This window comes from Bison bison, unplaced genomic scaffold, assembly GCF_000754665.1.
Source record: "Bison bison bison isolate TAMUID 2011002044 unplaced genomic scaffold, Bison_UMD1.0 scf7180017864289, whole genome shotgun sequence".
Classification (NCBI taxonomy): domain Eukaryota; kingdom Metazoa; phylum Chordata; class Mammalia; order Artiodactyla; family Bovidae; genus Bison; species Bison bison.
Window position 1 is genome coordinate 16,562,832 of NW_011494861.1, and position 11,486 is coordinate 16,574,317.

The 11,486-nt window shown below is 47.0% G+C and overlaps 1 protein-coding gene across 4 annotated transcripts in view; it reads right to left on the reverse strand.

The window, feature by feature from the left end:
- Positions 1 to 3,762: 3,762 nt before the first annotated feature.
- KIAA0040 (KIAA0040 ortholog) overlaps positions 3,763 to 11,486 on the reverse strand; it is a 22,338-nt gene continuing 14,614 nt past the window's right edge. For 2 of the 4 annotated variants that reach the window (XM_010850102.1, XM_010850101.1), the window contains 2 exons: positions 10,123 to 10,224; positions 3,763 to 7,230 (listed from right to left, as the gene is read on the reverse strand). In XM_010850102.1, the coding sequence (XP_010848404.1) occupies positions 6,796 to 7,098 (303 nt within the window). In that variant the 5' untranslated portion in view covers positions 7,099 to 7,230; positions 10,123 to 10,224 and the 3' untranslated portion in view covers positions 3,763 to 6,795. The remainder of the gene's footprint in view (positions 7,231 to 10,122; positions 10,225 to 11,486) is intronic. The other 2 variants (XM_010850099.1, XM_010850100.1) reach the window with 1 other exon arrangement.

Sequence of the window (11,486 nt, forward strand, 5' to 3'; positions counted from 1 at the left end):
AAAAAAAAAAAAAAAACCAAGTGATTCTTTTTCTTTTTTCCCTTTATCAGTGCATTTATGTAGTGTCTAGTATGCACTAAGGCTCCATGCTAGGTATTGGAGATACATGGTGAATAAGTTACAATTCTGGCCTCATAAAGACTAACTCTAATATAGGTGAGAATGGAATGGAGAGCTGGGGATGTAGGAAGAGTGTAGTCTGATCTTGTTGTGATGGGAAAGACTTGAGTGGTTAGGGAAGCTTTCCTAGGCAGTGATGTAAAGTCTGGAAGATTTCACGGAAATAAGTTTGTAACAGCAATTAAGATTGTGAAAATCCCTTATCTGGCAAATGAGTGTGGCATTGTGATTGTCCCATGAAACCCAGTGAATTTTTAGCACATTTCATCTGAGGATCAGCGACATAGCTGGATTGATGTTCTAAGAGAAGCACCGCTGCTGCTGCTAAGTTGCTTCAGTCGTGTCCGACTCTGTGCGACCCCAGAGATGGCAGCCCACCAGCTAGAGAAGCACCATTGTAAGGTGAAAAACGCGTTGACACAAACTCTCTCCTGATCTGGCCACCAGGGGCGCTGTCACCCCAGGGTGGCTTAGTTGTGGGCCGAGGGGCTTGACACAGGGAAGGATATCTACATAAGAAGTTCACCGGTCACATCCTATAAGTTGGGAGCCCTTAATTCAAGGAATATTGATAGTACTGTAAGTAATGCAGTATGTGGTGAAACGAGGGAACTTATTACACCAACAGGAACAGAAAATGTCCATTATTTTCAATTCCTATCTCCTTTGACCTGTCTGTACCATTTAATTCCACGGACTCTGGCTTTCTTCTTGAACGTCTCTTTTCCTTTGACTTCTAGGACACAAGTCTCTCATGATCTTCCTTCTGTCCTTAATAATAAGGAACATTTACTGAGCACTTACAATAAGCCAGGCTCTGCGCTAAACGGTTTGTATGCATTATCTCATTTAATCCTCTCATCCCTCTGATATAGATACTGACTGGCATTAATTCTACTCAGAGATTAAGTCTGGCATGTACATTACACAATTGTGGGAGCTGGAGTTAGCCTCGGAATCAGGACAACCCAGTCCTCACCTCCCACACTGACAGTGGTCCTCGCCAGGCTAAGCCTTCAGGCTTCAGGTGATGTAAACAGTACCCTCTTTTTCCTGTTTCCTCCTCTGCAGCTAGCTCTCTTCCGGGTGATAGCTTCAGGGTGACCCCTGCCCCCAACCTGACTTGACATGAGCTTTGAAACTTCCCTCTTAGAAAGCAGTGACCAACTGTACTAGAATGGTCTCTTGTCTCGTCTGTTCCCACAGCCAGGCTGTGAGCCCCTCTAAATGCCTTTATATTGTGGCCACCTGGTGTGCTTGGCACATACTAGAGTCAAAAATGTAAATGGAACAAATAGCCTCCAGAGGGAGTTATTAATAGATAGTTGCATACATAGCCCTTACTGCATGAAATGTCACAGGTATTTCAAAAGGTTCCTTTGAACCTCTGGCAGAGACTGCAAGTGGTGATAAAGGCATTCTTCTTTTCAGTTTTGTAATCCCATGACTTTGAATTTAGGAATTGTACTAAGGGCAGAGGGCAAGGGGCCAGTGGAGAGCATTCTGGTGAGCTGAGAATGCTTACAGCATTGTGCACATGTCCATTCATATCCCAAACGTCAGGGCTGAGCCTGGACAGGTGGAGCTGATGATATTGAGCTCTGGCATCCACCCAGCTGTGCAGCAGTGCCTCCTCCCCCAGATGCGGTCTGGGCAACATTTCCTCCATGACGGTGGAAAGTTTTGGAAGTCCTGGAGGGAAGAACAGAGAGCTGAGTGAAAGGTCTCTGTCCTCAGTTGGTCGTAGAATATGTGTGATAGGGAAGGAAACCCAAGAATAGACTGCAACTAGAGGAGTATCTTCTCTGGTGGCTCAGATGGTAAAGAATCTACCTGTAATGTGGGAGACCTGGGTTTGATCCCTGGGTTGGGAAGATCCCCTGGAGAAGGGAATGGCTCCCCACTCCAGTATTCTTGCCTGTAAAATCCCATGATTTTAAAATCACAAAGAGTTGGACACAACTGAGTGACTGAACAACAACAAATTCCCATGGGCAGAGGAGCCTGGCAGGCTATAGTCCACGGGCCACAAAGAGTTGGATATGACTGAGTGACTAACACTTTCACTTTTCATAGGGATATCATCTTCCTGCCATGGGGAAGATGAAGTGCAGGCCTGCCCTGGCCCTTGAAGTGCAGTTAGCATGGTGTTTTGCTAGTGTGTCTGACTGCTCCCCCTACAAGCTTTTAGGCCCACATTCTCCAGGATGGTGGCCACCAGCTGTGTGCAGCTGTTGACCAACTGAAATGCAGCTGATGTAAGTCAGCTACTGGACCTTTAGCTTTATTTAATTTTAATTAATTTAAATAGCTGTATACCGCTGCCAAGTCACTTCAGTCATGTCTGACTCTGTGCGACCCCATAGATGGCAGCCCACCAGGCTCCCCCGTCTCTGGGATTCTCCAGACAAGAACACTGGAGTGGGTTGTCATTTCCTTCTCCAATGCATGAAAGTGAAAAGTGAAAGTGAAGTCACTCAGTCTTGTCTGACTCTTAGCGATCCCATGGACTGCAGCCTACTAGGCTCTTCCATCCATGGGATTTTCCAGGCAAGAGTACTGGAGTGGGGTGCCATCGCCTTCTCCATGTATACCGCTAATGGTACTATATTGGGCAGGGAGTGGACATTTCTATCATTCCTAGTTCTGTTGGACAACGCTCCTCTAGATGGTTTTTGCTCTAATGACGGCTTAGCATCATCAAGGGAGGACTCAGGAACATTTAACTCATTACATTTTTAAAATGTTAATCACATCGTATGCATTAATTTTTTGTTGCACTGGGTCCTTGTAGCTGTACACCAGCTTTCTCTAGTTATGGAGAGCAAGCAAGGGCTACGCTAGTTTGGTGCACAGTCTCCTCATTGTGGTGGCTTCTCTTGCCATGGAGCACGGGCTCTAGGCATGTGGGCCTCAGTAGTGGTAGTACACGGGCTCAGTAGTTATGGTGCATGGTCTTAGTTGCTTCTTGGAATCTTCCTGGACCAGGGATCGAACTTGTGTCCCTTGCATTGGCAGGTGGATTCTTATCCACTGTACCACCAGGGAAGTCCTCATTGCATTTCTTAACCAATGCAAGGCTACGGCCAACTCGAAAAAAAGATACACATTTATTCATTCATACACATGTCTGTCTATCTCTTTATGTATAAAGTCTACCTACTATGATCTATTTATCTGTCTATAGATACCTACCTATCTACCTCCCTTGCTGCTACTATAGAGACTTTTGATCTCTCCTCTTCCCAGCACCAGATTTAACTCAGAAGTCTATTTTTACTTAGTTTTTTCTATTTTCCCCCTTTTCCTTTAAGAGGACATTGATTGACCTCATCGATGGGAATGTTCTCTAAGTGTTGCCAAGGAACATGAGTGTGTTTTTCTGCATCTGGCATCTCTGAGGGTGTCTAGTCTCCAAGGTGTCTGCTCTGCAGGCAATGGGGTGTGAGTTCACCCCTGCTCCTCAGACCTCTGACTCTGCTGGTAGGGGGAAGATAGTGCCCAGGGATGGCTGGGCCTTTGGTGTCCCAGAGGGAGTAGCCCCATCCATCATTCTCGGTGAACTCTGGGAGAGGGTAGTCTCTAATGTCAAGAAAATAATTAACTGATTTCCATAATAAGGAGGTTACACATGGCTTTTTAGTTTCAAAGTATTTTATTTAAATAAAATCTTCTCTTGGTGCATTTAAATTTTCCAGGAAGAAAAATACTGACAAATGCTATACAACATGGACCATTTATATTCTTCTTGAAAAGGTGACTGCCCTTTCTCTATATCTTCCCCTCCTCCCGCCGCCCCCCAAAAACCCCAAAGCGAATCCACTGAGCAATTGGGAGAAAGATCTCTTCTGATTGTTCAGAAGTCCTGGGCCTGGGGGCTCCTCCCCAAGCCTGGGCTGGTCTGGGAGGCCTCTTCCTTGCCATCCCTTTTGTCCTCTGTTAGCCTAACCCCACCCCCACAAGATGGGCCAGGCAGGCTCCAGTCCTAAAGGACTCCTGGCTGCCTGTGATAGTTCTGGGACAGAGGGTAGGAAGGAGAAATGAAGATGGAGAGGGATGGAGCCAGGGTGCTGCCTAGAGACAGAGAGAGGGGAATGGGAGAAGAAAACGGGAGAGGAGGATGACAATAAAGTGGGAAGAAAAGGCAGTGGAATCCAATAATTGCTTTTTGTTTCTTTGACACACACACTTATTCAGCAAAGCCTGAGGGCCTCTCACTCACTGGACACTGTTCTGGGTGCTCCAGTGAAGGCTGTTGAGGAGGCTGGATGGGATAAAAGAGGAGCCTCTTTCAAGCATTTGGCTCTCCAAACCTGGGTTATGGAAGCAACCGAGAAGTGTGTTTCTGGGTGTTCACACCTGGAGGTGGAACAGATACATTCAGATAGGAGATGGTGGGGCACGGCACCTGAGATAGAGGCCTTGTCCTGGGTGATGACAACGGACTGCTGTCTTAATTCAGACTAGCAGCTGGTTGCCATGGCAACTATGGTACTTTTGTGGTTCCGTGATCCCGGAGATCAGCACTCCTAGATTGTATCTGACACCAGTCTCAGCCGTCAGCCTCTACGTCTCCCCCAAGTCATCCATTTGATGGGGTGCTGAGAGTTGGAGACAGAATAAGCAACTCAGCGTGCTGGGCGGTGGGAGGTGTGGGGAGATGAGAAGTCATTCTGGGAGGTGAAGGGGATGGCCAGATGCTCCAGGACAAGGGGACAGAGCATCAGAGGGTACTTCTTTCGCTGGTCAAAGAGGTTTATGCCTGAGAGGCCTGAGTGCCTGGGGTATTTAGGCCCACTTAGGGCAAGAAGGGGGAACAGGGCTGGTTTGAAAATAAAAGCAGGCCTGCAATATGCTTCACAGGGTGTTCCGTTAGACGATCTCAGTGCAGCAGTCGCCAGCAGGCACCTCGCCTCCATAGGACTAGATCTGGACTTTACCTGAAAGGCGGGTGACTACCAGCTGCCTCAAGTGAGCAAACAGGACATTTTCCGTGAAACAATGTTAGAGAATTTAGCTTTTGCTTCTATAAATATCATAGCTTAGCTACATTATTAATGAAATTGCAATTTCACCATCATTTAGAACAGCTTCAGTCGGAAAATATTTCGAGAGAGCTACCCTGCAGATTGGCAAATGAGCACAACCTGCTCCCACGTGGGGAATTATCCATCTTTGTGCTGTGGTCACAAGACAATCAAAATGCCACCCAGTTCACCCTGTGAGTGGACTAATTCAGCATCCCAAACTCGGCCCAGAATGTGGGGAGATGCTCTGCTCAACTAACTGCAGACCCAGCTTACATGTCCTTATGGATCTCAGGGCACACTTGTCAACCCAAACCTTGGCCCTGCACGCACCCTCCTCCTTCAGAATTCAATACCCAACTTCCACCTGTTGCAGCAATTAATGGGCTCACTTGGAAGAGAAGGTCACTTGGGGACTTGGTGAGGTATTACAAGTTTACCCTTAATAGCATCACATATCTGACAGCATCCACAGACAGTTGTGAGTACCGACTGTGTACAAGGCACTAGCCTGAGCTTCAAGATAAATATTAATAAATCTCTATATAGCTTCATCCTACTTTCATTTAAACTCTGTAACTTCTGCACCCTGTCTGCAACATGCCATGCCTCCATGATAACTTTATGTAATTGTTTCCAGTGTGCCTTCTGTGAGACTGTACCAGTGATTGTCTTAATTCCTTCCCCACTGAAAACCTCTGGATTCATAGGAGATCCCTAGCTCAGGGGTAGCATCTGTTTCCATCTGTGAAACATACATTGCACAGGTACACAATGGCAGTCCACTGAAGTGGACGGCATAAACCTGGCCATGAAGATGGCCAGAAGCCATTTGTTCTTGCTTGGAGGAGGGAGGCTTGCTGGGGGTAGCATCTCAAAGAGAAGTCTTAGATACCATTAAACACCCATCAGTGGTGATGAGTTGTAAGACGATAGCTTTTGATTTTTCAACTTTTCCTCCCAGGTGAGCGGCCAGAAGCATGGGAACTTGGTGTGTCTTTATCAATATACAGGAATGGGGGTATACCAGATGGCTGGAATGTCCAGCTATGAAGATTTCCAGTAAAAGGCTATGTAGGGACAGGAACAGGAGAGCATTCATCTCTACCCTGAGTGGTGTATGGCATTGACAGCACGTAGGCTTCTCTTGTTATATAATTGTGCATGTGGGCCTGGATCTGCCATGCCTTCCTATGAGATGTTTTTCCAAGAGCAGACAATGAACTCTCTCGTTTAGGGCCTTGCTCAAAGTAGACATTCGGTGACCATTTGATGAACAGAATATACTTGCTTGGGTACCTGTGGTGTTGTGCATGTGTGCATTTGGGAGATATGTCAAGAAGTATGGATAAATGTTCCTTGTGCTTTTGCATACGGAATGTGCCAGAGATGGGTGGAAGGCATGCCTGAGTCTGCAGTAAAGAGCATTGCTATTGGACACATAGATGCTGAGAAAGGGCCCAAGACTTGTCCACGTGCTTCCCGGGAAGGCCTGCCCCGGGGGACACTCAGTCTGAGGTTTGCTTCTTGGTTGGGTAGTTCCTCTGTGAACATGAGCGCGTCACTGCAGGGGTTTCTGCTCCCCACATTGGGTGTGGTTAGAAGGCAGCTGAGCTCCCAAGGCAGGACACCTCTGCCCCCTGCCTAGCTAAACAGGCAGGGATGGCCTCTTTTCCATCTGGAGAAGCTTGGGCTGGGCAGAGATCCAGAGGTCTTCTTCAGCCTGCTTCTTCTTTTTCTTCTTCTTCTTCCCCTTGTTTTGCTCCGGCTGTCGGCCATTGTCACCCGGCCGGTTCCAGCAGCAGTGGCAGCAGATGAAGAGGAAGGTGATGATCACCAGGAGGGGCAGCCCCAGTAGGATGCCTAGACAGATGCTGTTGAAGAGGCCCTCCTGGTGTTTGGTGGAGATGACATCCCAGACGGCACTGAAGAACATGCTGATCTTCTCCATGGTGCCTGGCTAGGCTGGGCCAGAGGAGCCCCTTAGCCCACCCGCAAGGGCGGGACGTGAGAGGATGCAGGCTTGCCCACTTGGAACTTAGCCCTCTTCCAGCTCTGGGTTTGGGCAGGCCACAGATAGCACCTAAAGAGAAAACAGCGGATCATTTAAGAGAGGCGCCGTGGGGATGGTCTATAATTTTTAATAACATCATTGATTTTAGGCTCAGGAAATGGGAGGAAATCAAAGAGTTACAGAGTTCACTGAAATTGTATTGAGCCTCAATAAACAAGATAAATGCATGCATTTAGTCAGTTATGTTATTAACTAATTCTCACTATGTACACACTATACAGGGCTTAGGATATGACAGTCAATAAGATGTCAGACCTGGCATGCAGGCAGTGCTCCACGGTGGTTAGATAAATCAGTGTGTGCATTCCACACTGTTCTGGTTACAGGTTTGGCTCTCCAGACCCTCTACAGGAGTAGTTCTCCACCTTTCTTCATTTCAGCCTACCTGATAAATGATGAACACATACTCCCCACAGGACAGCTCCATATCTGACCTTCCATGAACACAACTTGTCATTTTTAACACTAATGAAAGCTTAAGCACAAGATAGAATGTCCAAGAGTTGCTGGCTGTCATGGGGGCCCTGGACCTCACCAGGCTAAGAGGTCATCAGTCCTCATCCTGTTTCACTCCTGCTTTTCTCACGGTCCCTTCATGCTTTCTTCCTGGTCCCATGTCTCCTCCCTCTTTACATTCCACTTTCAGACCTGGCAAAGACTCATTGTGCTGTGGGTGAGAAACCAGGTCTTTCTGTTTCTACCTTTAAATATTCCCAAGTCTCCTTCCCTGCCTGTTCCTCTCTTTGCAGTAAAAAGAGTTTTGCAGGCTGATCAGTGATGGTGCCTAGAAACTGGGAGGTGGTCCCTGGCTGCCTCCCTCCTCCTATCCTGAGGCCAAGCTTGCAGCTGGGCAGTTCTGGTTGCTTCTCTAGAGTGGTCCCTCTTCCTATGGTACCTTCTCCAACTCTCCACATGTATCTCAGGCCTCAGCTCACAAGTGTAAGATCTTAGAGGCGCCTTCAGTTCTGGAATCCACAGGTTCTTGGGTCTAAACAAGACTTGGAGGACAGGCATGAGTCAAAGGAATTTAAGAGACCTCTTGGCATTAAACATTGTTCAGGAGCCAAAGATCTTAAAGTCATTGATTTTCAGGCTGGAGAGCTTAGAAATCATCCTGACCAGCTGTCTCACTTCAAGATGCAGAAGCTGAGGCCCAGAGTGGTGGGGTGACCTGTCTGTGAGGTGACACACAAGCACATGTGTGCTTCTCATCACACACAAAGCTGTGATGAACACCCAGACCTCTGAACAATGGGTCCAGCACTCTCCAAGGCTGCCGGGCAAGCAGAAAAACTAAGGATGGTAACATTACTTTATATTTTACTTGATATTTTTCTAAGCCACCTTCATGTGAATTATATCTTTTAAGTGAGCAACAGGATGGTGCATTGTGAGTGGAGGGACGCACCAGGGGGGACCTAGGTCCAGAGTCATCCTGAAATTCAGGCTTCACTGGGTTGTCCTGCACTGGAGCATAAGTGCGTGTGTTATGCATCTGGGGGCTGTGTTACACACGGTGTCCCAGCAGCTGTGCTTGGAGGTCTCATTCCTTGGATAACACGCACTCTTGGTGTCCCAGTGCCCATGTGTCCATCCAGGCCCCACCCGGGATCTCTATCCTGGTCTGCAGGCATGTGGCCCCACCCCCTCATAACATTACTTATACAGTTTATGCGGTTGTATAAATTGGCACCTGCTTCTGTGCCATTGGGCCCAAGGAGCCTGACATCATGTTATACGGTGGCACTCATGGGACTCCCCTGGTGGTCCAGTGGTTAAGAATTCATCTTGCAATGCAGAGGACATGGGTTTGATCCCTGGTCTGGGAACCTTAACATATTATATGCTGCAGGGCAACTAAGCCCATGTGCTTCAGAGTCCACGCGTTCTGGAGTCCACGCACCACAACGAAAGATCCCACATAATGCAGTAAGACCTGATGCAGCTGAGTAAATAAATATATATTAAAGAAATAAAATTATTTTTTAAAAGATGGCACTTATTACATGCCGGGCACTGTTCTAAGCACCTTGCGCCTGTTGACTCTCTTGGACTTTATCACAGGCTTATGCAGGAGGTACAGTTATTCCTCCCATCCTACAGCCAAAGAGATGCAGGCAAAGGTCACACAGTGTGTGAGTAGCAGAGCTGGCCCTGAGGATTCTGGGAAGCTTGGCTCCAGATCCCCAAGGGCTGAGCCATTCATAGCATGGCTCTGGGCCTCCGATTTCTTCATGTGGAATTAACCCATTTTTGGCAAGTAGCCCAGGGTTTATAGAATCCTCTGCCATCCCCTAGATCAACTGAAACATTTATCCCAGTCAACATTTATCCCAGTCTGCTGTAGAAAGAGACTACAAAGAAATTTATTTCCCATTGTCAGATACCTCAAAAATGCATGAAGGCACATACAATATAAATCCAGTCCTGCCCAAGGGGAGGTTTATAGAAAGCATACTGGCATCTGAACTTAAACTCAATGTGCAACAAAGATGAGCATCCTGAGAAGTTATGTGTCCTCGCTGGAGCCTGAGCCCCTCCAGTGTCTGAAATATCACATGCCACGGACTTGCCTGTACACCATCAAGTGCACAGGTTCTTTACAGAGGAAAACCACACTTGGTCTCCCCAGACCCCTCAGAGGGGCCAGCCCGGCGCCTGTTCCTTCTAACACCCCTCACTCTCCTCTGGATTCTCCTCCCTTTGCCATAATCTTTGCTTTGACCTCAGCCTTATATGGTCCTGTTTTTTTTGACCCAGAGGGATTTTTCTGTTCTGTTGTAGGAAGGCTTTGGGTGCCTTTCTCTAAGCCGATCCTTCCTACACATACAGTTTTGAGAACCAAAGGCTCCTTGGACTGATTTCTATGATTCAAATTAGACAGCAGCAGACCACACTTACTGACAAGCTTTCTTGTGCCAGGGTCCTGCTGGTCTCTGTGGGGAGCATATGTGAATCAGGGCCCACTCTGGGTTCAGCCAGAGAGAGAAGGTCGTGGAGCTCCTGGAGAACAGTAAGGCAGTATTCATGAAAGTAGAGCCACTTGACCTTGAGAGACTAGTAAGCTCTTGACAGACGTGTGAAAAATATGTCAAAGATCCCAGGCAGAGAAACTTCTAGAACATCAGCAGGAGAACAGGGGACCTTCTGATGAGCCTGGAGCTCAGGGTGGGAGAGTGAAGGACCGTAGGCTGTGGCCAGGTTAGAGATGACCTTCACAGGGTGTGTTTCTTTGCGGGGAGGGGCTCTATAATGGGCTTCCCAGGTGATGCCAGTGGTAAAGAGTCCTCCTGCCAATTTTAGGAGATGCAAGAGATACCAGTTCGATCTCTGGGTTGGGAAGAACCCCAGAGAAGGAAATGGCAACCCACTCCAGTATTCTTGCTTGGAGAATCCCATGGTCAGAGCCCTGGTGGGCTACAGACCTTGGGGTCACAAAGAGTCAGACATGACTGAGCACATAATAGGAAGATGTTGTGATCAGAGCTTCCCTTCAGGGAAAGATAAGAGGGTCTGGAAAGCTCTGGAAGATGTTTTAAGAGAGCACTTCAGTCATTTAGCAAATATTTATTGAACACCTGATATGTACCACAAACTGTGTTTGGTATTGAAGATTCAGGAATGAATGACAAAGATATAGTTTTTGATATCATGGAGCCTCCTACATTTCACGGGACTTAGTATCATCAACGGATCATGTCAATAGACAAGAAGAAGAAGCAAATTCCAGCTTAGGTTGCTTAGTTGGATGAAATAAAAGCATGCCTTTGAATTATGTCTTTATTTCAACATTCCAGGCCCTCCCACCCCTCCCAACTTTGGCTCAAACTCATCCATCCCATGGCACCTAAAATAGCCATGTGAATAAACAGATTTCTTTTCAAGCAAAAGCTAAGTCAATAATTAGCTTCTAGATTCCTAAAGGTACTTATTTGAGTCTACTCTCCATATGGCCAAAGAGAATATTCATTAACACTTGGGAACCCTGTCTGGGGAAAATTCGATTAAAAGGTATTCTTTATATTTTTTAATCTAAGAATTCTCTTCTAGGCAACCCCCACCCCCCAGGTTACTTGCTGAGCTCTGCTAATCTATAGCATTTCATTAGTATTTATGAGCTTTGCATTATTAGCATTTCCAGGAAACAATCAAATATCTCCTTGGTGGTATGAATTAAAAAAGTCAGAGCTTCTGTGGAATGTTTTTTGCAAAAGGAGCCACACTTCGGCCTAGAAATGCCCTCTGGGAGACCCCATCCTTTTGTC